Here is a 26,654-nt window from a genome sequence, read left to right as displayed (position 1 = left end):
CATCTCTGTACCTTCAAATACTTGTGTTTTTATAAGACTTGTTCCAAGACAATAAATGGTTAGTCATACCTAAATTTTATCATTTTCTGATTAAGTTGTTCCTTCATGTTTACTATCACATAAAATCACCAAGTCCCTTAACTGTCACATCAACTATACTTAATTATCAATTAATCTATCTTCTTTGCATAAGTTAAAAACTAAGTACAACAACGTTTTCCCAAACAATTCGTTCTTAGTGAAGGGATTACTGCCACAATCTCTGAAAGGGCACAAAGAAGAAAGCCTTCCTTTCCTGTACCACAGATTTCTATGTCTAGAACCTTCTTTTTTTTTTTTCCCGGAGGCAAGAGTCATCAAATTCTTAAAGAGGCCTCTAACCACAAAAGAGTTAAGAACCAATGCACTGTATTCTTCACATTTTAGCTGCTGGAACAAAGCTCCTTTGTTTTTAGGTTAAGTGAAAAGTCCTTCATTTTAAGTCACCAACCTATACAACCACAAGCAAACATACTCTAAGCAACCTCAGAAAGTTTCTGAGGATCCTGGTGCAAGAGACAGAGCATCCTTTAATCTAGAACTGCCAATCTCTGGTCTCCAATCCAGCATCTCTCCGTAAGACCTGCATGGCTTCCACCTATGTTGTAGAGGACAGTTTTTCAAAAGACATAATTCCTAATTGACATTGCCTATATGCCTTTCAAGCTACCTATTACTGCATGTGAATCTTTAAAAGGAAAAACAGTAAAATAATCAACAAACTGGCCATTTATTTATTCATTTAATCATTTATTAAGCACTCAAGTACCAGGTACCAAGGATACATGTAACCCAAATTTGCCTGTGGTAACAGGTAGGTGGCATATCTTGGAGGAGATGAGTTTTAAAGGATGGGTAATGGCTAGCTGGGCATACAGGAAAAGTGCATTCTAAGCAGAACACACAGCTGAACCAAGTATGTACATGTGTGTGCAGTAGGTGGTAAGGGAGAAAGTGGTGGGCATAGCGAAGTAGCTTTAATTTCTCCTGAGGGCACTAGGATATCTTTAGGAAATTCTGGGGTGGCTGAAAAGTGAGTGATGAAGACAGTAGCTGTTTTAAATGATCACACCTTGACACAGGTTAGAAGTGGGCTGCAGTGACTGGTGAGAAGTAATGAGGGCCTGACAGAACAGTAACAAGGGGGGTGGAAGTGAAGGCACAGATTTGAGAGGTATTAAACAGAGAGACCAGACAGGACTTGGTCCCCATTTTGTTAGGGAGGATAAAAGGAGTCAAGTGTTTGGGATAACTGAGTGTTGGCATCCCATTCATTCATTTTTAGACATGCTGAGCCCCAGGTGGCTTTAGGACATCCAAGTGCCCATCCAATAGGATTCTGAAACTCAGGAGAAAGGTCTATGCCAGAAATAAAGATTTGGGAGACATCAGCACATGCAGCTGAAGTCCCAGAGTAGATGAGATCACACAGAAAAAAAAAAAGATCCAAATACACATGTAGAAATTTCTTCTTGGCTTATGAGAAGTTTTTCTTGATAGAGTTTAAGTTCCAAATTTGTCTTTTTTACCACTCTACCCCAGTGGCTAGCAAAGTACCTGACAACTAATGATTTTAAGTAATTCAATTATTATTTGGGTAGACATGTTTATTTCCTTAGGTTTTTTGGTTTGGGTTAAAATTATCTCACAGACATATAACCATGGTTAATGTGGATTTAATTCATCTAGCATGAAGTGACCATTTAAAGCTAAAACTCATTTCTGTTTTAATTTTTACCTCATTTTAAAATTTTATTTTTTTTATCAAGTGTCCTTAGCCTGCTGAAGAGAAATGGTGTTAACAGGTGAGGTATGAGTCTACTTAAAGATGGGGCTTTTATAAGCGTTTGTTTTGTTTTTCTGTTTTTTTACAACTCCTTGCCAGGAGCCTGGGACTCAGTCTGCCCTGCCGTCTCTACCTCTCCCATCCTTCTAAGTGGCTCTTTCTCTTTCTTCCACACAGCTCTAGTGTTAACAACATCAAGGGCTACTACAGTCAGTCATCCTGCTGGTCCTGTTGGCCCATTTTTGTACATCGATAGGGAAGCCAGCCAGGCAACGTTAGCTCCAGAATTTCTCAATGGGAGAATGAGAGAGCATCAACCTATCTGATTTGAGGAGGAGAGAGGAAGAGATTAAACGCATTTGCAGGGTATTTTGAAGGAAGAGTCAAGTAACTTCATCTATCCCTATCAAAGCAAGGAGAACCACTCATGATCCCTACCTCCCACCCCATTGCACCTCTACTGCAGCCAGGCCCAAGCATACTCATGTCCTTGTCAGGAAGGCCAAGGCCTATGGCTTTAGAAATTTTAAAAAGCACTCTAGTTTTTTCTCTTGCATGCCATTCTGCTGCAATATCCTGACCCATACCTGATATTATATCATTCTGTTTATTAGTTTCATCACACTTATCAGCATCCACAGTTATTTCATATATTTCTTAACTTGATTACTCTGTCTTTCTTCATTTGACCAGAAAGTCCAGAAGGGCAGACTCCATGTCTGGTTTTGCTCACCAATAATAAAGTTCCACTTATGTATTTCAGATTTGAACAGTAAGACTAAAATCTTTATATTTTATTATGAATTTCATAATAAGAACTATGTTTTACTCATTCTTTACTTACAGTAAAAACTCACAAATTCATAGTATTTATACAAAGTTATTTTAATAAGATATTCTTTTTATTTGCCTAAATCAAGATAAAAAATATTATGGTGTACTACACTGTCACTTAACATTTCTCACTTTTCTCCTGTCCCATTTGGCCATCTGACTTTTCTATTTCATACTATCTCAAATCACAGTATCATTATATTTGACCCACATTATACATAAAACTGGGTAAGATCAAAGACCCAACCAATGACTGAGGAACATTGTTTCACAGTACTGTTTATTTTATCATTACAAATAGGAGGATACTTTGCAAATAGGATAGTTTTTGCCTACAAGCCTTAATATAAATACAAACAAAATAATAACCAGAAATCCAGGGACCAGAAAGTGCACAAAGATGAGTACTACAGGATCCTCAGGTCTCCACAGACACGAGGTTGACTACCTGACTCCATCATTTACTCTACTATTCTGTACTCCTGCTGATGATAAAGGTCACATTTATGATTCACCACTGTCTTTTAATTCCACTTTGGCCATGTACATTCTCTCCCAGTAAAGGGGCTTGATGACAGCCAAGGAGTTTTTCAGGCTAAGATGACTTGTGTGGTTAAACTGTCACTTACCCCTTTAGACTTTAAACTGCTATTGCAAACATAAACATAGCCCTTGCTTATAACCTGTTTATACTTCTGGAATCTTTTGTTTTCCTCCAAAAAAGGGGCATTTAAATTGAGATTTCATTATGCCCCACAGAAAATTTTCTTTCAGAAAAACAGATATAAAATCTGCATTAGAAAGGCAGAAACTGGAGAATCTGGGCCTTCTTCTCATCTTCCAGAGTTGACAGTTTTTGCTGGAGAAATCCAAACATGAAAATAATGCACAAGTGTTAGAAGGAGCAAAACAAAACAGACTGTGGACCGTGTCCAGGTACCATGGATAGTATAGCAAGAAACATGGAGTATAACAGAAAGGCCTTGCCCTAGAGTAGCCACATCCATTGGCCCTTCCTCCAAAATACATCCACAATCCAATCACTCTTCCCAGGTTCCAATCTCACACCTCGTTACTCTGGTTGAAGACTCTATAATCTTTCAGCTGACCTGCAGTGACCGCGCTGTTGCATAAACCTTCCAAGGACATTCCTGCCTCAAGGCCTTATACTTGCTTTTCTCTCTGTCTAGAATGCTCTTCCCATATATATAGCCACAGAGCTCAGTTCCTTCAGGTTTGTGTCCAAATGTCATCAAAGAGGTCAACCCTGACACTCTGTGTAAAATAACATCCTATCTACAACCCTTCTTTGTTCCCTTCATAGCATTTATCACTATCTAACATGGCACATGTTTATTATCAGTTTCACCCACTAGAATGTTAAACTTCTCGAGAGCATAGATTTTTGACTATCTTGTTCACTGCTGTATCCTTTCTGTCTGGAAATGGATGGTGCCTGGCACACAGTAGGTATTCAATAAATATTTGTTCGATGATAATTTAACTGGCAAACATTCAAGTTAAATAATGATACAGGGCAACAGTAAATTAATATTTCAAGATAGTTCACAGTTAATTGCTAACTGAATAGCATAAGCCAGTAATACCCAAAGATAACATATATCACCATAACTTGGAAAGATTTACACATGCATGAACCTCACCACCATTGATCCACCAAACCTTCTTCTACTGATAGGCCAGGTGAGAAAGAAACCTGATATGAGTTCCACAGATATGATCATATTAGAACAGAGATTTTCAAACTTGATCATGCTTCAGAATCACCTAGAAGGCTTACTGAACACGGACTGCTGGGCCCACTCCCAGAGTTTCTGATTCAGTAATTCTGAAGTGGGGCCTGATAATGTGCATTTCTAACAAGTTCCCAGATGACACAGAGGCTGCAGGTTTTTTAGTCAAAGGGTACAAAATTTCAGTTAAATAGATGATTAAGTCCTAGAGATCTACTGCACAGAATAGCCTATAGGTAATATTACTGTGTTGTATGCTTAAAATTTACTAAGAGGGTAGAATTTAAGTGTTTGTGTCACAAAAATAATAATAATAAGAGCAAGGGAGAAAACTTTTGGGGGTAATGGATAGCTTTATGGCATAGATGTGGTGATGGTTTCATGGGTCTATACTTATCTCTAAACTCATCAAGTTGTATACATTGAATATGTACAGTTTTTTTGTATGTCAACCATACCTCAATAAAGGATCTAAAAAAGCCAATGAATTAAAGTGTGCATACCCAAACAAAACCTGTGAGCAGATCAATTCCTTCAATATAATTTTTAAAAATAAAAAACCTAAAATAGTTCACTTTTTAAAAACTATAAACAATAACACGTTTGTGATTTTTAGAACATTAAAATTAGATAAATGTCAACTATTATATAATAATACAAGAAAAATTTCATGCCACCGGTATCCCAATGACAAATTCAATCCTGAAAATAAATTCAAAGTTAGGATGATTCTTGGAATACTCGTTTTGAAAGATGAAAATCTAGATATAAAAACAAAATGTGGTAGTTTTAAAAGAACTAGTGTAACCCATAACTTCTGATGGGTAAAGGACTTAAAGAATACTTACAGGTATGGAGGCATTCCGTCACTGTAGTTGGCTTGATCAGGTACCCTTTACAGATGTAGCAGGTGATATAAGGATTGAAATCTTTCACCAAGTGTTTCCTCTGGGTAGCCATTCGTGGTTAGCTAGGACTGGCTTTAGTAGTTCAGGCAAAGAGGGGTAGTAAGTGGATGAAGTCTGATCCCAGGAGCTGGTGTGGAGTTCCCAACTGGATGTCCTGAGGCATGAGAACTAACATCCAGATTTATCATGAGATCGCTGGTCATCACTCCTTTTGGTGGTTCTGCTTTCCCATATCTGTTTCCACAGTATTTTAAAAAGATAAGAGAAAAAGGTGTCAAATTCCTCATAGTATATTAATAACATATTAGCAGCATTACATGCTCCAAACTGGGCAAATGGGTGAATAGAACATGTCTCTTACTGTCACATTAATTTGTAAACCTGCTATGATTTAATTCAGGATAATGCCAAATTCATCCAATCCTGGAGCCTTAACTATCACCTCTATACAAATGACACCCAAAGTGATTAATTCCAGTTTTGATATCTTTACCTCTTCAGTAATGCATTTTAGCTATCTGCTTGACTGCTCTATTAGGAGTTCTTGCCAATACAAGTTTCTCTACCAATGCGCTTCCTTTTTTTTTTTTAAATATTTTATTTATTTATTTGACAGAGAGAGACACAGCGAGAGAGGGAACACAAGCAGGGGGAGTGCGAGAGGGAGAAGCAGGCTTCCCGCCAAGCAGGGAGCCCAGGACTCTGGGATCATGACCTGAGCCTAAGGCAGACGCTCAACGACTGAGCCACCCAGGCGCCCCTCTACCAATATGCTTCCTATTTCCATTTTGTACCCCACATCCAGTCAGTGAAATCAAGTTGATGTTCTTTTTCATTTCATCCATAGCCACCCTTACTTGAATATTACCTCTCCACCTGCAGTCCATCTTACATTCTACCAGCTTTATTTTATTCTATCACATTTGGGTCCTCTTACAAACAGAAAGACATTTAAATTCCTTAGCTTTCCATATTAAGACCTTGCACAGGCTGACCTTAGCATACCCTTCAACACTTTTCTTTACGCAAACTGAAAGGATCACGCTCTCACAGTCCATTCTGCAGGGTCTATATACCCTCTGTCCAACAAGCCCTTCTGTCTAAATCCTACCTATATCCTTTGGAAACCCTTCTCCAAAGTTATCCTCAGTATATTCTCTTCTCGGGTTTAATCCTTACTTCTCTTTTGTTACATTTTCCTTTTGATTTATAGTTACATTCATTCTTTATGTCCTCTATTGGACTATACAATCTTTGATAGAAACCAATCATGTTTAGTAAATGTATAACCTGGGCTACGTTACTTATCCTCTAAATGTTTTTTTCTAAACTATAAAATAAACATAAAAGTGCCAGCTCCCTAGAGTGGTGAGGATTAAATGCGACCATATACATAAAGCTAGCACACAGTAAAAGCTAAACGTCATTATTTTTTTTTTCCAAAAATGTTTAGCATTGTTGGCTGCTACATGGGGTTGCTAAAGAAAAAATAAAGTTTAAAAGGTTTCTTACAAACAAATGTGTTCTCCGAGAAAACACAGCATGAAAGAAGGTACTGATTTCCTAAGTTAATCCTATAAACAGGAACTTTCCTCCTATCTCAGCTGTTAACTCACAGATACAAAGCAACCACAGAGGCAAAAGGCATCATTCCACGGACACATCTCCATTAAGAATGTGCACGGAGTAGGTTCTGCGTGAGATCCTACCCGCTCAGGAAAGTTGTGCCGAGGGTGTAACACAAAAGGAGCATAAATAACAGCCAAGGGGGTCTGGGTTCTGGTCCTTAGCCCTGTATGACCTTTCAGTAAGGCATTTAATATCCATGCCTGGGTCTCGGCTTCTCCTCTATACATCGGGACTAGCGGCCCTGCCTTTTCCACAGGTTTGCCAGGAAGCTCCAGAGTTAAGAGAAAGTCTTCTGAAAGAGGAAATGCACGGTCCCGACCTCGGGTGGTATGAAGAGAGTAAGCCACAGAGTCCTGTCACCAAACAATTAAAGGAAGCAAGTGCTTGCAGTGACGGGGCGGCACGGAACTTCTCCGCGTCCTCCGGCGGGACCCGGCGGCACAGCCCTGGGCGGTCCAAGCACCAGTCCGCCCCGCCCGCCCGGCAGGTGCGCGGGCCCGGGCCCGGAGGACGCGCCGCTCGGGCCGCGCCGGGGCTACGCGGGGGAAGGCGCGCCGCCTCTCCCGGGGACGAGCGCCGGCAGCCGGCAGCCGGCAGCCGGCAGCCCGCCGCCCTCTCCGCGCGCGAGGGCAGGACGCGGCTCCGAAGCCCCAGGTCCGCCCCGACCACCCCCGTCCCCGTCCCCAAGGGGCTCTCCCAGCTCCAGGCAAGGCCGGCCGCGGCAGGTGCTTGGAGGTGCCGCTCCCGCCCGGGGCGCAAACTTGGGCGGGGAGTGCGGGGGCGGCCGGGGCCCCTCCGCCGCCTCTCAAGCCCGCTCGGCACCTACCCCGCGGCCGCCGCCGCCGCCGCCGCCGCCGCCGCTCCTCGCCCGCCAGCGCGCCGGCCTCAGAGGGAAGGAAAGTGAAAGAGAAACAGCGCCCGCCGCGGCCTGGCCGGTCCCCGCGCCCCGTCCGCCCTCCCCCTGCAGGCGGGAGCGCGCCGGCTCCGCGGGGCCACTCGGCTCGGGCCCGATAGGGCGCGGCGGGCCTCGGGGCCCAGGGCCGGTGCCGCCTCCAAGGGCAACTCCACCCCCTTCCAACCGCCGGCGCCGCCGGCCGGCCACGCCCCCGGCCACGCCCGCAGGCCACGCCCGCCTGCCCGCGCTCCTCGCAGGTGCCTTGGCCGCCCCGCCCGCCCGCTGCCGTGGCTTCAGGGCGACACGTAGCCTTGGCCAAATTTTATCTCGGTTCTTCTCCTCGCCACCACCCCTCCCGGTTGTTTTCATCATAACAATGTCTGCTACATTTTCCCCGGTGGATTTAAAAGCAACGGTCAGTGTTGATAATGAGTCACCCTGAGAAACTGCTCAGCTGCGTCTTCCCCAAGCTAGTCCCATCTGCGCACAGCGGGGACGAAGACATTGCTTGATTTGCACCTTATGTAAAAATCACTAACAAACTTACTACTCTGGGGTGGGTATCGTTGACAACTGTAAGCAAGCAGAAGCGTGGTGGGGGTGGGGGTATGAGTAGAAAGGTAAAGAGTTATTACTATTTGCAAGGTTCAAAACAAACACCCCAGTTCTCTTTCTAGCGGCTCTGAGATCTACAAGAGACCATTCACTGCTAAAGATTTATTCAAAAGCATGCACTAAAGGATTCCTTAACGTCATTCAATCCTATTCTACTGCATTCCCCAAACTTACAAATTTCTACCACAACCACTATTTTGCTAAACATTAAATTAGACCCGGTTCTTTGCTTCTTAGAAGACTGCAATCAAGTAATCCTAGGGTAGCAGGCAAATCGGCGTGGTCTCCACCAGTAAAACAAAAGTTAAAACAAACATCCCAAAGGGAATCAGTAAAGGGTGGTTTCAATTTATGGATTAGAGGAAAAGGTGTTGTAATTACATCATCTTTGCTTCTGCAGAAGTGAGAGCAGTGGGGGCTGGGGAACTGACAGTACTGGGGGTGGGGTGGGGGACTGATGCAAAGTATTTGTTTTATCTCCTATTGACAGGAGCCACGGTCCTTATCAGAGGGATAGATTGTGGAGATGGTTCTAGTGGTAAACCAACAAACCCAACAACCACTAGTCCAGCAAACATACAGGTGTTCCAAGATCTATTTCAAATCTGAATACATCAAAGAAGTAGAGAAAGGTTTTAAAAAATATCCAATTTATACTTAAACTTATGTAGAGGGGACATAACATTTAAAAAATACCATTGCTAATATCACAGCAAGAGCAATACATTTTCTCAAACAGCTTTCAAGGACCACATTTTTACAGTCCTTATAAGAACCATTTTGCAAGAGCATACATGCCAATTTCTAAGCTAGGATCGGCTTCAATAAGTCAAGTTAATCACAATGTGTACAGAAAACAAGTTTGGTTGACTTTATAGGTGAAGGGTAATTTCGGATCTTTCATCTCGGAGACTAAACAGATCGATATGTGGAAAGTCACCCTGTTTCAAACAATGGAAGACACTACTGAATATACTATTATAAATTGGCATTTTCCTATTTTGCATCTGAACTTATTTTAAAGAATAACACTTAACAAAGGGGGGGGCTTAAATGTGATTGGTGATGGACAGTAAGTGGGGCTAATCAGCATTCCCTGAGGAAATGAGCTTGAGGATGGATATTAGGAAGGCTTTCCTTAGCAATGGAAGGAGGGGTGAGGAATATGCTAGAGCAGGACCTGAGGATAGGTGTAGAAGTGGCACTGCTATAACCCAAACTGCAAATGGTGGACTTGGGGGTGGGAGAGAGAATTACAACCTTTGCAAGGAAATGTGTGCCTCGTGTCCCTGGAGGTAGCACAATCTGTAGTAAAATGTTCAGTGGTTTCTCCTTTTCCCTCTTCAGCAACCACCCCACCTGGGAATGCTTTCCAGTAACTCACGTTTTAGTCCTTTGGTTCTGACGGTGGGGCTGCAACAAACCATAGAAGCCTGAATCTGAGAGGGTGGCTCTGGTAACAAATCTCAAGTATGAGTGGGACCCTCAAATAAACAAAGGCCTGGAAGCAACTGGATATACAGGACTCGGGAAAAAAAAAAGGCAGATAAAAGAATCATCACTGGGATTCCCCTAATCACGAATCTACTTCAGCCTTCTCATTTTACAAATGTAGAAACCAAGATCCTGAGAAGTGGCAAGTTCATAATCACAGACCTGCTTTTGGTAAAGCCAAGACCAAAACAAAGGTACCAGTTCCATATCATTTACGCTTCTCAAGGGAACTTCGTAAGTCCAAGATTTTTTTTTTTTTAAAGATTTTATTTATTTATTTGAGAGAGAGAGAATGAGAGACAGAGAGCACGAGAGGGAAGAGGGTCAGAGGGAGAAGCAAACTCCCCGCCAAGCAGGGAGCCGGATGCGGGACTCGATCCCGGGACTCCAGGATCATGACCCGAGCCGAAGGCAGTTGCTTAACCAACTGAGCCACCCAGGGGCCCATAAGTCCAAGATTTTAAGGGAGGTTTGGTAAGAAACAAATTAACTTGAAAGAAAACAAGGAACAAAGGGAGAGAAGAATGGGTGAAAGGAGAGAGGGAAATAACTGCCTATATGGTATTTAGGAGGGAACTGCCACTGGTGAGTTCCTACCAAAGAAGCATAATCCCAAAGCAGTAACTGGTTTCATTTGATCATTGATCCAGACTCTCCCAGGGAACCACAAATGGCTCTTGATAACCCTTGAAACTACTTGGAACTATCTGTATACCTAACAAACACTTTCATTACTTTATAGTTTATGTCTAGATTTTTATTTCAGTTAAGGCTAGGTAATGGATGGATAATTCTATACTGAAAAGTTCACATTCTGTCCTTGGCTAATAAATATATTATCAATGAACTGATGTTTAATAGCACAATGCTTAAAAATAGGGTTAGAACTTTACATTTCCCCTGGGATATTAAATGAGATGGCTTTTTCATTATTGTAAATTATTTTATATACCTCAGTATGCTATTTAATCTTTTTATATAGAATATCTCTAACATAAAACTTTCCTCTGTAATCTAAAGTCTTCCTAGAGAGATTTTAGAAAATATTAAAATTTAAAGTGTCCCCCTGGGCCCAAATGTATTTATTTTATAGCCATGGATGTTACAGCTCAAAATCTATGACTACCTAAAATCAGTGATGGAGGAATGAAAAGGGAACAGAACCGAAGGACCTCTAATCAACCTCAGCCATGTCTCTTTTTCTTTTAATGCACCCCTCTCCTGCAATCAATAATTCTCAAGGACAATGTCTCTTGAATCCTTCCACTTAACCTACTCTGGTTGAGATTACTATCATCTCTACCCTCCATTACTTCAACGAATTTTTAGCTAAAGCTCTTATCTGTCAAACCATTCCCCACAGCATAGCCAGAGGACTAACTACAACTTGGATCATGCTGCTCCCCAGCTTAAAAAAAAAACCCTGTTCAGGGGCAGCTGGGTGGCTCAGTCGTTAAGCATCTGCCTTCGGCTCAGGTCATGATCCCAGGGTCTTGGGATAGAGCCCCGCATCAGGCTCCCTGCTCGGCGGGAAGCCTGCTTCTCCCTCTCCCACTCCCCCTGCTTGTGTTCCCTCTCTTGCTGTGTCTCCCTCTGTCAAATAAATAAATAAAATCTTAAAAAACAACAACCAAAACAAAAACCTTGTTCTTAGGCTAACACCCAAACACTTAGTAAGCCCATTACAGATCCCCATCACTTCTACAGCCTCTCCCTGGAACTCTATGCTGCAGTGCCAATATACATTTTTACCCTCTAGCTAGAAAGATGGGTCTTATTTCCTTCAAATGAGCATCCTGTCCCAATTCCCTCACCCCTCCCCACCCTTGCTGAATCTGGTCAACTCTTGTTTTTTGTTTTTTGTTTTAAGATTTTTTATTTATTTATTTGAGAGAGAGAGAATGAGAGAGAGAGCACATGAGAGGGGGGAGGGTCAGAGGGAGAAGCAGACTCCCCGCCGAGCAGGGAGCCCGATGCGGGACTCGATCCAGGGACTCCAGGATCATGACCCGAGCCCAAGGCAGTCGCTTAACCAACTGAGCCACCCAGGCGCCCCTGGTCAACTCTTGTTTATCCTTCAGGTATCAGACGATATCAAAGGCTACCTTCCCAGACACCTTGATGGTGTTGAAGAGCTTCCTTGATATACATATACCACATACATACATTACAACTCAACTTATTCTCTCAAGTCCCACATCACACTGTCTTGAATTAACTGGTTAACCTCCTACTAGTGTGTAAGCCCAGGGGACCCATTGCTTGATTGCGCTTCACTAGCAGAATGGATGGCACAATGGTAAGCATTCAAATAAATACTGACTGAAAGCTGGATATTTGCATGCACTCTAAGACATATTCTGTGTATTCTTTCTCTGGTTTCTTCTTGGAGGGATCTTTCCAAAGATGTGTTCGGCATAATCCTTGCCATCTAAGACTACTAATTAAAATCACAACAGGGAATAGAGACTTATCCACAAGAAACAATTATGGAGCAATACACCAAATTTATTAATAAAGTGTTAAGTGACAAAAACCCAGCTGAAAGAAGGAGTGCTATTGGTGGTCCGGAAATTAGTCCTGCATGCTCAAGACTCTGCCAGTAATAAAGGCTGCAAGGCAAAATACTAAAAGCTATGAATATGAAAAATAAATGAGAAAGCCAGAAAAAAAAAAAAAAGAAATTAAGTCAATATACCTAAAAGTGAGTACAGATAAATAGCGTTAGGTATAGGGACAAGATTAGTCTATGAAAGACTGTGCAACTAGCTAAATAAATATTGTAAAGTGCCTTAAATACATTATGCTAAAAAGACAGACTAACAAAACTTGTTTTCTTCCCCCCCTCTTTTGAGAGGCAGAAAAAACTAGCTGTATTTTCTTAACTGCGATTTCAACAGTTGGCTGGAGCAAGTTCCATTTATACTGGAAGAACAGAGAATGTAACTAAAATAGGTACAGACTATAAGAAAAAAACTGCATTTACTCCAATCATCAGGGCTATGGATACTTTAAAACATGACAAAACCACAATTCTTATTTTGGGAGTTCAGATTAAATCCTTCAGGATCACCAATGGACAAATGACTGACATGCAGAAACTAAGAATAGTTCATCAAATCTGAATGTAGATAATTCTAAGTTAGGAGTGATTATAGAAAAGTTAGGGAAAAAAGCCCTACCAAAAAAATGATATGAAATTCAAATGGGGCAAGTGCAATATAAAAATTTAGTGACATAAACATTCAAATACCAGAGGAGTCTAGGCACATGATTTGAAAAAGTCCTCATTTTACAGGTAGCTGTAGTTTAGAGGAAGGGACACTGGACCTAGCAAGAGAACCTGGTTTTCAGTCAGGGTAAGTCACCTAACTTCCCTTGGCTTCATTTTCTTCCTATGAAAACTGAAATTAGGGGCGCCTGGGTGGCTCAGTCGTTAAGTGTGTGCCTTCGGCTCAGGTCATGATCCCAGGGTCCTGGGATCGAGCCCCGCATCAGGCTCCCTGCTCAGCGGGAAGCCTGCTTGTCCCTCTCCCTCTCCCCCTACTTGTGTTCCCTCTCTCGCTGTCTCTCTCTGTCAAATAAATAAAATCTTTTAAAAAAAAAGAAAAGAAAAAGAAAACTGAGATTAATGTTACCGTAATCAAGGGTCTTTTCTTTCTATATTTGTGTGTTATTATAATGAACATATAGAAGATTAAATGAGAGGATAAGTGAAAAAATGTTTCTTAAATTATAAACTGTAAAGGACTGTAAAAATATAAGGTATAAGTGGCAATCTTGCAGACCACCAGCAGTTGAATAGTACCTGGTAATCCTGTACAACCCAGCAGAGGTCCTGGATGCTGAGATAGTTTACAGGATGAATGAGACACTCCAGGCAAGGCAATGGATCTAGGACACAGTATAAAGTAAGGCATGCAATGGTCACAAAGTATTTCTTCCTCCGAACTCAATATTTATCACACCCAATTTTTAAAAACAAGATGGGAAAGCCTAAATATTTCACACTAAGCAATTCAAAGACACACAAAGAAAACTAATTCCCCCCAAATGTGTAATAATTTGAGTTAATTCAACATTGCAGAAGTGTGTGTTAAATCTTTATTTACTCCTCTCCAGTGAAGGGGTAGCAGAAACGTAATGTTTTCCATTAAAATGCAAAATCTCCAGGCAGGGTCACAGTCAAGTCCTCATGAGCCATCACTTGAGTTATGGGTTCCTAGCTCACCAGGATTAGTAGACTTCTTAGTCCAAAGGAAGGGAGAAAGGCCAGGGAAGGACAGGAGGCTTTAGTTATGACTTCATACTTGAGCAGGATATTAACTATAACACTTTGCTGGCTGGGAGGTGGGGGAAGCAGCAGGAGGAAGGGAAGTATAACTCAAAGAGGAGGAAAGCAAACCACCAAAGACAACCTTCTCTCTTGTACTTCACAATTCTGTCTTGGACCAAAAACAAAACAAAACAAAACAAAAAACACCCTTGAAAACAAAAAGCAAATTAGTGTGTTCATACTGTCTTCAACTATTCAGACTTAATGACTAAGATACTGATTACTTTGTGTCCAGGTTTGCAGGAAAACTAAGAGAATACTGGCCTAAATTAAACCAGGGCGACATTAAGGTAGATACTCTTAATTCTTGGCCTTCAGGGTGATAAACCCTACAGAAGTTTCAGAAGCTATGATAACTTGTCTGTGATACTTCAAGAAGAAAGAAACAACATTTGTCTTCAATGGTTTCTTCATTTGTGTCTGCTGAAAGGGGTTATCCTAGCTCACTGGAAAAGCTCCCACCACTTACCAAAACCTCCTAATAGCTTCTTGATGAGAAGCTGAAAAAAGCACTAGCATCCAAGCATCTTAGACTAGATGATGAAGAAGAATACAAGATGGTTCATAGAAAAGTGGTTAACAGCAAAAGCTCCATGATTTATCATTACTGCTGTATCCCTTGAATCAATTCTAAAACATAACAGGATCTCATTAAGTATTTGTGAATAAATGAATGAACAGATGAACAAGCAAATAAATGAAATCTGACTTTGCAGTCAAGACTGCCAGCATTCAAATTCTGGTATAATCTCTCTCTCTCTCTCTCTCTTTTTTTTTTTAAAGATTGTATTTATTTATTTGAGAGAGAAAGAGAGCATATGAGAGAGAGAGATTGAGATCAGGAGCAGGGGGGAGGGGCAGAGGGAGAAGCAGACTCTCTGCTGAGCAGGGACCCCCCACCCCCCACCCCATGCGGGACTTGATCCCAGGACCCTGGAGCCATGACCTGAGCCGAAGGCAGACGCTTAACCCACTGAGACACCCAGGTGCCCCGGGCACAATCTCTTACTGGCTATATGTCATAGGGCAAAGAACTATTCTGTGTCTCAGTTTCCTCATCGCTTAAATGGATATAATAAAAGTACATATTTCAGGAGTTTTTAAGGGGATTGTAGGAGATAATACCAGCAATGCACTTAATACACAGTAAGCAAACAAACACTGAATTAATTTTAAGAATTTTGTATCTGTACCCTTCCCTACTATTTGGACAAAACAGCAATAAAACAGAAGACATAATTTAAGACCTAATGACAAACAAATACTTAGGACAAATGCCTTAGTATGATCTACTTGCTCTGAGGATGTATGTGGAAGCAACACTTAGTTACCTAACTTTGCTGCCAGTTGCCCTTCCTTGCCCTCTAAGAATTTTAAAATAAGGTTACTCTCTAAGTGGCAAATGAGTAAAATATGAAAATCACAACTTAAATTACTCAAGATGAAATCAAGGAATAGGATGTACACCAAAGTCTAAAGAGTTTTATGAACACTCAAAATTCCAATTGAGTGACCTGGGTATAGTCTTGGGGGGGTGGGGGCAGAACTGAAATGTGACAGTAAACTAAAACATAATCAATTATATTTTACCCCATCTGGAGTAGCTTTATGTAAATAGAAAAAGAATGATGAGCAAAGGGCAAGATGTGAGCTGTGCACAGGCAGCACTGTCTAGGACAGGGAGACACTGAATTTGGCAAACTCTGAACTAGTCACCAGAGAAGTATGCTCTGATCCTACCCATCAGTGGTTTAGGAGACCTGGATTATCATCCTTCACCTTTGACTCTGATTCCAATGCCCACAAAGTTACTATCTGAGTATTCATTTGTGTTCCCTTATACCAAAATGCTGGAAGCAAATACCTAAATGCAAAATTAATATTTGTGACTATTCTACTATAAATTTTAAGATCTTTCTTTTTTACTATAGCTGACTAATACCATGACACTGTATTGAATTCTTTAGAGAAAGATACTAAAATGCACCATTTTAAGAGCTGAGGACATTAAAGTTGATCAGCTTACCTTGGGCCAAGTCAAGTGGTAAATAAGTCAGGGATAAGAATTTTCTTGTTTCTGTATAGCACATTTCCTTCAATTAAAAAAAGTTATGGATAAGCTTGTTACAAAAGGACAACTACTGTATGATTCTACTCATATGAAGTATCTAGAGTAGTCAAATTCATAGAGACAAAAAGTACAATGGTGGTTGCCAGGGACTAGGTGGGGGAGGAGGAGTGGAGAGTTAGGTTAATGGGTACAGAGGTTCAGTTTGGGAAGGTGAAAAAGTTCTGAAGATAGATGGTGGAGATGACTGTACAACAATATGAATGTATTTAATGCCACGGAACTATACACTTAAACATGGTTAACATGGTAAAATTTATGTTATGTATATGTTGCCATGATAAAAAATGTCATGGGAAAAATCTTCCTTTTTTAAAAAGGAAAAGAAAATCACAGCAAACAGTTAAGATCATTGGCAAAGCACTTCATGAGCCCTGGTCTACCCATCTAGAGCATTGTTTTAGACTTGGGTTACATAATCTCTAATGGCCCTTAAAGTTCTTCAATAATATGGTTGTACAATTTGGAAGCATTACCTAGAGCAAGCGTTGGCAAAATTTATCTGTAATGGCTTAGATGGTAAATATTTTAGGCTTTGTGGACTCTATGGTTTCTGTTGTAACTCCACTCTGCTCTTATAGGGTAAATCTGCCAAAAACAACACATGAACAAACGGATATAGCTGTGTTCCAATAAAACTTTTTTTAAGAAACAAGCAGCAAACCAGATTTGGCCCTTAGGCTATTGTTTGCCAATTCCTGATCTAGAGCATATCTCTGTGAACATGTATAGACGATATCAATTAAAAACTTTCCTGTGTCCCAGGGTTGAAAACTTCTACAATTCCAATAAGCTCTTGTCAGTGTAACACCGTAACTTTATGATTTCTATTTTCCAGGCAATGAGTAGAATACAGTGGCTTTACTAGTAAAAGGTGGTGGTGGCACCACCACCATCATCACCACCACCACCACCACCACCACCACCACCACCACCACCACCATCATCACCACCACCACCACCATCATCACCACCACCACCATCATCACCACCACCACCATCATCATCACCACCACCACCACCACCATCATCATCACCACCACCACCATCATCACCACCACCACCATCACCACCACCACCACCACCACCACCATCATCATCATCATCACCACCACCACTATCACCACCACCACCATCATCACCACCACCACCACCACCATCATCATCACTACCACCACCACCATCACCACCACCACCATCATCACCACCACCACCACCATCACCACTACCACCATCATCATCACCACCACCACCACCATCACCACCACCACCATCATCACCACCACCACCACCATCATCACCACCACCACCACCATCATCATCACCACCACCATCATCATCACCACCACCACCACCACCATCATCATCATCATCAAATAGCTCAGAGAGTTAGAAACTATCTCTATGTTTTGTAAAGGGTTGCCACAATCTGATCTGTTTCCTATGTCACAACGGAGAAAGTCTACCAACAAAGAGAAAAGGAATATTAAATAAAAACATTCTCTCCTGTTTGCTGAAGAACGGACTTAGTCTCTCACCTCCGACTTCAAGACACCATATAGTCCCAGTGGCATTTAAAGAGAAAGTATTTCCCCATTCCATCTGGGATTCTAGAGTGCTGATCTAAGAGAAAACACAGGGCTTCAAGGGGTAAGCTATCTGCTTACATACTTGGAGACAGCACTACAAGCTGGCCTGACCTGGGGAAGTCATGCTGGAATATGTGTATATGTCACCTCCAGTCCCCCTGTGGCCAGCTTCAGCAGCCTGGATTCTGGTCTGAGAAGAGGCCATGAAGGGCAGGGTGGTAAGGGTTCCCCACCCTGTTTCCTTTGAAGAACAGCAGCTCCAACAAGAGAGGGCATATTTAAAATGAGGATACTAGAGCTGTGGGAACTAGATCTGGTCTGACAGCCTGAGGAGAAGGAGGGATGCTTCTATTCCTATGATGCAGCTGACAGGTCGTAATGATATTCTTCCCTTCCAGCTTTCTGGATAACTGTTACAGGCAAATCAAGAAGAATCTGTGGAAAGGGTAAAAGAGTTTCAAAGTACTTTTCACATAAGTCATCATAACTGAGGTCCATTCACTACTATACTGCTGAATTACAAAAGAAAAGGCTTTGGTATTAGATCATTTGAATACTGGCATTTTAATTTACTAAATTAAGAAAACTGCAGAAAAATCCAAAGAAGAGAGGTAATTACATGTCCTCACGTGCTTTTAAAAGGTAAGTTTTGTCAAGAATTGTTGTTCTTGATTTGAACAACTTACAGTGGTACTTCACTTCCTAAAAATTTTAGAAGGATGATGCTTATCACAAATACTGACAAGGAAGCTAATGGGAACTTGATAATTATAAATTAGTAGATCACTGTTTCCTTTATAGTATTTCCTGAACAATTTATTCTTTAATCATTTTTTACCAATGAAGTCTGAAGTTTAAGTGGAGTACTCATTTCTGCTAGAAAAGGAAAGAATTTCTGTAATTAGAAACTGAATTTATAAGCATAGGCATGAATGCTTACATGAAGGCTTTACGTTATGTAAATTAAATCACTTTAGAAGTATCCAATAATAAACCAGTCATTAATAAAACTGAATAAATAGAATTTAACTTTTAAAAGTTGACATGTGTGATATGATACCCATACTCAACAACCATGTGAATGTTTCACACTTCTGTACTTGGTTCATTAACTTCATTATCTTAATATGCAACATTAAACACAAACCCTTAACACACATGTTAAGTATCACATGTTAAATATTACACAGATGTATTCTAAATGCCTATTATGGGTTGAACTATGTGCCTGAAAAAGACATGTTGAAGTCCTAACCTGTACCTGTGAATGTGACTTTATTCGGAAATAAAGTCTTTGCAGGTATAATGAAGTTGCAATAGGTCATACTGGAGTAGTGGGCTCTTAATCCAATAGGACTAGTGTCCTTATAAGAACAGGAGAAAGACAAGGAGAATACCTTGTGCAGACACAGATGCAGAGGGAAGATGGCCATGTGCTGACCCAGGCAGAGACTGGAGCCATAGCACCAGAACTGTACCTGCTAGGGGAGTGGAAATTCCCTCCAGGGAGGTTTCTGTCAGAAGAAGGAACCACAGAGACGCCTGGGTGGCTCAGTTGTTAAGCGTCTGCCTTCGGCTCAGGTCATGATCCCAGGGTCCTGGATCGTGCCCCACATCGGGCTCCATGCTCAGCGGGAAGCCTGCTTCTCCCTCTCCCACTCCCCCTGCCTGTGTTCCCTCTCTTGCTGTGTCTCTCTCTGTCAAATAAATAAATACAAATCTTTAAAAAAAAAGAAGAAGAAGAAGAAGGAACCACAGCTCAACTACCTCTGCGTTAAAGAATTTATGGAAACTGATCAAATTTAGGATCATGGCTATGGGAAATGGGAGAGAATTTGTCCAGGCACATACACAAGAATAATAAAAACAAACAAACAACCCCTCCCACAAAAATCCAAAACTAAAACTAAAAATAACGCAGCAGTACTGACAACCTAGTTGAATTGGACAACATCTTTCTAGTGGTACTGATCTGCAGCCAGCCATGCTGGTAGAGAAGCAGCACAAATGGATAAATGGACTGGCCAAAAGGGTAAAGGATTGTTGATACAGTGGGTAGAAGAAAGGAGCTAAGAGAAAAGGCAGGATGATGACACTGGGGTCTGAAGAAGACCAGGAAGAGAAGGAATCCAGACAGGGGTTGACTGAACTACACAGAAAGGGAGGGGAAGTGAATATCCATTTATATTAATGTAAATACCAAGTATATAAGCCAGAATATGCTTATTTTAAAATCAATTTATATTGTACTTAATTCTAAACATTCTTTTGGATCCATTCAAAGGAATGTGATTCAGGTTAATACTTACAATACCTGGCATAGAACTACACTGTGCTGGGCGCCTGGGTGGCTCAGTTGGTTAAGCGACTGCCTTCGGCTCAGGTCATGATCCTGGAGTCCCAGGATCGAGTCCCAGGATGGAGTCCCGCGTCGGGCTCCCTGCTCGGCGGAGAGTCTGCTTCTCCCTCTGACCCTCCCCCCTCTCATGTGCTTGCTCTCTCTCATTCTCTCTCTCTCAAATAAATAAATAAAATCTTAAAAAAAAAAAAAAGAACTACACTGTGCTGCACATGGCCAGTTACAGAGATTCCTTGATACATATATACATAAATGTATACATATATATACACACATATGCATAGTGTATATTAAAGACCACACAGATGAAGAACTAGAGAGAGGTGCTTCTTCAAACATAACAGTCACACTCACTTTTAACTGATTATCTCTATTATGTTTTATAAGCCACAAATATCACCAAGAATTAACAACTCTTGATGTCAGTACATGCTTTGCATTATACTTGGAATGCTATACCAGAACTATTAGCGTTTGTAAACTTTGACCCTTGAGACTATTTTGAAATTGCATATAAGAACACTCCATACCATATATGGGAGCATCTATAATATTCAGAGTCAAAATATAGACAAGTAGCACTTAGGAAGTAAAACTTACTGTGATAAACAAAAATGTAAATGTTTTGTAAAGTTATCCTTTGAGGATGCTGTTTCTTCACAAAGCATAATGCTCATGCTTTAAAATTTTTTTCATACAACTTTCCACCATGAAGATAGGACTGAAGTGCAGCTTATTTTTTTTTAATTTTTATCAAGATAAGCTTAGTAAAAATTCAAACTTCCTACTAGATGAATTAAACTTACTTCCAGCTAAAGATCTTATAGCTAAAAGAACAACTTCAAGGAAAGGTATGAAACAGAATTCCTGTTTTTATATAGAGAGCTGCCTTCCATTTTCTTGTCCACCCAAAGTGTTAAGTACAACAAACAGAATTAGCATGCATGAGTTATTGAAGTTAGGCCCTGCAATTCTTGTAGGGATATTCAGAGTTATTTTCCATTTTGATTTATTCAGATTCAATTCTCTATCTTCTCCCTGTGAGCACAGCAGCCTCTGGGTACACAATATAAAATATTAACCAAAAAAAAGAGGAAGCAAATAAACTTCCAGTTACTTCTGGCTCAACAATTCACTTCCTCTAACTGACCGGCATTGAGTTCTCTGTGGCCATTAAGGAACACTGCTGATTAGGCTTAGCAAATCATTTCTGAATGACTATCAAGCATGATCATTTCTAAAATCTGTGAAATGGAGATGTAATGGAAACAGAACAGCTTTGTGCAACACATCACCCCGTACCCTTTCCTGTGCCTTCCTATAGAGGCTGGAAATTGTGGTGACACCTCTAAAATTCTGTCTTCAACTCCATCCAGGCAAAAGGCAACTCCACAAAGCCTCCTGAAGCTTCAATCAGCTTATCCTGAATCAGAGTCAGCTTTCTAAGGCATAGCTATCACTCTTTCTCTCCCTTGCTAATAATTAATGATGCAATGAGCCTTACCAAGTACCCAGAATGATGCTAAACAATTGGTGTGATTATTATTTCTTTTGCTCCAACGGCGACCCTATGAGATAAATAAAATCACTGTCCTTATGTTACAAATGAAGAAACAGTGGCACGGAGTTTGTGGGACAACCAGGATCACAAAGCTCAGGACCGATGGAGGCAAGAGTGGGACCTAGCAGAGCGGCTCCAGGACTGTCCAGGTGCTGCTCAACCACGTTCCAGACCACTTCACTCTGTGGCAGCATAACCCCTCTGGGACTTGGTACCAAGCAAGCTTTACCACCTTATCTCCGCTCTTTCCAACCTAGAACCTCTACACCACGACTGGACCAAGCTGTCACTGACCCACAAAAATGCTGTGAATGCCAACCTCTAGCCTTTGCTTATATTGTTCACCACTAAATGGAAAGCTCTCCTCTTTGTCCTCCTTTTCACCATCCATTAAGGCCAATTGCAATGATACATCTTTCCAAACTGTTCCTTCTTTTAACCCTTCCACCTCATTGGAGTCTCTCTTTTCTGAGAACTGTTGGAGCCCTATGCACCTGGTATTTAGCTGATTTAGTATTAGTATTCATACTTTGTGTTTTTGTAGTCTATCAGGAAAGATGGTAAATAACCTGAAGGCAGGGACAGATAGGGCCCAGGACAGGTTTGTGAACCTAGCGGATACTTAGTAAATGTTGGGGGAATTTATAATAACCTCTCTAGCAACATAGTAAGTAAAATTAATGCAGCTCACTGTCATAAAGTAACACTCTAAGAAATCATCTCAAGACTTTTTGGGTAAGGGCGCTTGGGTGGCTCAGTCGGTTAAGCGTCTGCCTTCGGCTCAGGTCATGATCCCAGGATCAGGTCCTGCATCAGCATCAGGCTCCGTGCTCAGTAGGGAGCCTGCTTCTCCCTCTCCCTCTCCCTCTGCCTGCCTGTCTGCCTACTTGTGATCTCTCTCTCTCTGTCAAATAAATAAATAAAATCTTAAAAAATAAAAAATAAAAAATAAAGACTTTTTGGGTAAAATTAAAGGCCAATATAACTTCCAGGGTATTCTTCAACCTAACAACCAACTCTTCCAGCTAATCACATGAACTAAGTAGGCATTTCTGCGTTTGGATACAGCAAATCAGTGTATGCATATGTGTGTGCATACACAGCCAGGAACAGACATTCAAGCAATGTTCAAATACAGCATTGGAAATATAATGAGGGATCCAAGTTTGCTGGAATTAAAATGATGTTTTGAAAAAGCTGATAAGATGGGAAATGAAAAGGCATTCCGTTGCCATTTTGCTTTTTGCTTTGGATCATTTAACAAGCACTTCCAGTACCTACATGTTAAACTCTGTTTTGCGCACTGTGGAGGATGCTGCCACAGTCCTGCTGAGCTTTTTTGTATGTGTGTGAAGCAGATCACCTGTCTGAGACATTTTCAATGTTCGAATGAGATATTCTTCTACATTTGAATGAGAGAATAGGTGAAACTTTTCTCCTACTTACTACCATCACCAGCATTCACACAGTTTTGAGAGGTTATAAAGATACACAGAGATCTGAGTCAGAACCTGAACCGTTTCTGATTTTCAGCGATTTTTTTTAAGAGTAGCTCACAGAAGAGAGAAAGGGAGAGGCCAAACAGCAGAAAGCAGGTGTGGTCTAATTGGTACCAGGTGTCTAGCACTTGAGGCACTGAAAGTCTTTCTGCTTTCCACAGGGCCTTGGCACCCAGCCATGACCAAGCCCCTGAGTACCCCAGTAGTGGCCTGCACAGAGCACAGTTCTTCTGGCCCTGAGCTTCTATAGCAACCACTGAACCTCTGAGGGACAACCATCTATTACCAGGCTAAACCAATTATACAGTTTGATATTAGAAATCTTCAGGTTGCATCCTCTAACAGACAAAGCATAAAAAGTATTTACTTATGTATCTTACTAGATTTCCAGGTTAGCTTTCAGACATAGTATTTTCATAGAGTGGCCGGCCATATTAAACACCCTCTGTAACATATGTTACTCAGAGAGGGGGAATAAAATCCCTTCTAACCCCACATAATTCAATGAACATGTTATTATGTGCTGTGACCAAGAAAGAGATCACAAGGGCTATATAGCACTTTGTTAGAGATGGAGGCTCTAGGAGCAGGTAGATCCTCTGCAGTAAGAGTAAGACGGCATCCCTTAGCAGGGAAGTGGGAGCTGGCCTTCTGAAAGGAATTGGGAACTTGTGAATCATTCATAAGTCAGAAATTGCCCAAGCTTTACTTCAGTCTAATACTATTATCAGCTATCTATTTAAATGCCAGAAACAGAAGATGCAAATGGCAGAGATTAAAACAAACATAAAAACAAACAGAAACAAAACATTCATTTTAGAAATCCTCTGGATTCTGTTAAATGAGTTGGTATGTGCCCATGGGTTCCACACTCACTCATTTCCCAATGCTGATTAGTAGCACAAACAGTCCATCACACTAGCTGTCCTCTGACTTCTGATGCTCCCTCTATAACCTCCACAGAGGGGTCCCCTCGATGTAAAGCTCTCTTCTTCTATAGGGAAGATCCCATCCATTCTTAGTAGGATGAAGAAAGGGGAAATAGAAAAGTCAGATGACAGATGGGTAAATGAAATTATGCCAAGGGAAAAAAGGATTACTGATAAAAATGTAAATAGATTAGACAAGATGACTAAGCAATACAAAATTCCATGGACATTGGAATTTTTATGAATGTAGTGGTGGCAGACTGCAGATGGCCAGAGTGCCAACTATCTGTCTAAAAATAACTTTGAAAGGGAAAAAGGAAATTATTTGACCAAAAGCCACTGAAATCTGCCAATGACAGGAAACTCATCACTTTTGTGGGGCAAAAAAATAAATATTTCTTTTTTGAGGAGGAGAGTTCAAACTCCCTAACTTCCCTTGGTATCAGTAAAGTTGGTCTGATTAATGGAGAACACAGATAGAGACACATCCTCCACTGAGGTTGTCATGATTTCCCCTGATCCCGGGTATTGGAGCTGAAGACAGCTTCCTGAAAGGTCAGGATCTCTAAGAAAACTCAAAAGTAAGCATGAATGAGGGGAATACGGTATTCCACATCATCATGATTTCTGGGAATCAAGTAGCTGGGGTATAGCTCTTCTCTCCCCATGCCTACCAGAGCTCATACACTCTTTAAACGATCAGTCTCTTCCATGTTATTAAGGTGAATTTTCATACTAATACAGGTAGAGCAAAATGTATTTTAAGTCTTCCAGATCAGCCTACAGACTCCTACACCTTTGCTACTTCACCTGCAGTCCACAGACCATCAGCATCAGCTTCACCAGGGAGCTTGTTAGGAATGCAGAATCTGGGGCCCCAGGTGATTTGTATGCAATTAAAATTTCAGAAGCACTGTGAATGTACTAAAACTATTTCCTACTCTTGGGATTCGGTATTTCTCTCCCCAGATGCTAGGGCTCAGTGCAGTTAGGCCAATTCTAGGACAATCTGAACATCAAAATAAATGACGGTAATGGATTATAACACAATGAATTTAAGGAAAGAATCCATGAATCCATATTTGTAATAAGGAAATAAACAAATGGGTAAAGTGGAAGCCCTTCTTTACAATGGAATATACAATGGAATTTGCAATTTATAAATATATAAGGAATGAAAGAGTCAGAAAATGACCAATTTGCAACCACTGTCATTGTAATGGATTCAGGCAAGAGTCTCCGGAGATCCTAAAACCATTCGGTGAAAGTTTGTTGAGCAGTAGGATCTTTACATAGTTTTACAGTATTTCTCCACAGATTACTTCTGAATTACAAAGGGAAAAAAGTATCTTTACAGTGGAGAAATCTGTTGGACATTACCCAAATCATGTGATCAAATTTAATGTCATTAGTAATGGGACCACCTGCCATCACGTACCTGCTGGGGTGACACACTTAGGAGGATATGCTATCACCTGCATAATACTGCTGCAAAAATGCATAACCTGACTCTAATTATGAGGAAATATAAAATAAGCCCACGTTGAGGGACGTTTTACAGAACAAATGGCCTGTACTTTTAAAAAATGTTAATGTCATGAAAGACACGGAAAACTGAGAAAGGTTAAAAGAAGCTCCTAACTAAATGTAATCTGTGATTTGGGACTGTTTCCTGGATCAAGACTTCTTTCCTATTGTTATATGTATATTGTTCTAAAGGAGCTCATTGAGACAGGTCTGCACACTAGATATATTGTATCAATGTGACTGTCCTGAATATGGTAACTGTATCTCCTTTTTAGGTGATACAAACTGAGCATTTAGAGGTGAAAGGTCATATCTGCAACTTATTCTTAAATATTAAGTAGTTCCATGAGAACTGTAATAATATATGTATATTGAGATATAAAACAAATATGGCAAAATGTTAACAAATGGTAAATCTAAGTGAAAAGTATATGGATGTTCATTGAACTATTACAGCAACTTTTCTGTAGATTTCAAATTGGTCAAAATAAAAAGTTAGGGGAAAAAAAGTGAAATACAGAAAAATAATACAATCCCAAATGGCCCCCATACCACAACCTTCTAGTAGAAGAGTATGGAATACCATCATTAACTTCACCCTTTCTCCACCCGAAATGGTCTTGAAATTGAATACAATCAAATGGCAGGCTGATAAAAAAATTCCTCTTTAAAAGATTTTTAGGAAAAAGCAGCTTTTTGGGCTAAAAGCCCATTCTTTGAAAATGTACCTCATAATTCTTCTATGATGTGCCATGGCCTGTTACTGTCCCAC

General features: G+C 40.8%; 1 protein-coding gene across 4 annotated transcripts in view; it reads right to left on the bottom strand.

The window, feature by feature from the left end:
* The window catches only part of PCGF5 (polycomb group ring finger 5), a 125,008-nt gene that overhangs the window by 59,934 nt on the left and 38,420 nt on the right, over nucleotides 1-26,654 (bottom strand). Inside the window, exons 1-2 of one of the 4 annotated variants that reach the window (XM_064595008.1) lie at nucleotides 7,777-7,952; nucleotides 5,262-5,555 (exon numbers count right to left, since the gene is read on the bottom strand). In XM_064595008.1, coding sequence (XP_064451078.1) covers nucleotides 5,262-5,373 — 112 coding nt within the window. In that variant the 5' untranslated portion in view covers nucleotides 5,374-5,555; nucleotides 7,777-7,952. Of the gene's footprint in view, nucleotides 1-5,261; nucleotides 5,556-7,776; nucleotides 7,953-13,762; nucleotides 13,849-26,654 lie in introns of those variants that run through there. The other 3 variants (XM_045878401.3, XM_064595009.1, XM_045878399.3) reach the window with 3 other exon arrangements.

Source organism: Mirounga angustirostris, unplaced genomic scaffold, assembly GCF_029215605.1.
Source record: "Mirounga angustirostris isolate CCGP_5_RB_7025 unplaced genomic scaffold, mMirAng1.0.hap1 SCAF_6, whole genome shotgun sequence".
Classification (NCBI taxonomy): domain Eukaryota; kingdom Metazoa; phylum Chordata; class Mammalia; order Carnivora; family Phocidae; genus Mirounga; species Mirounga angustirostris.
This window is presented reverse-complemented; position numbering and strand designations above follow the sequence as displayed.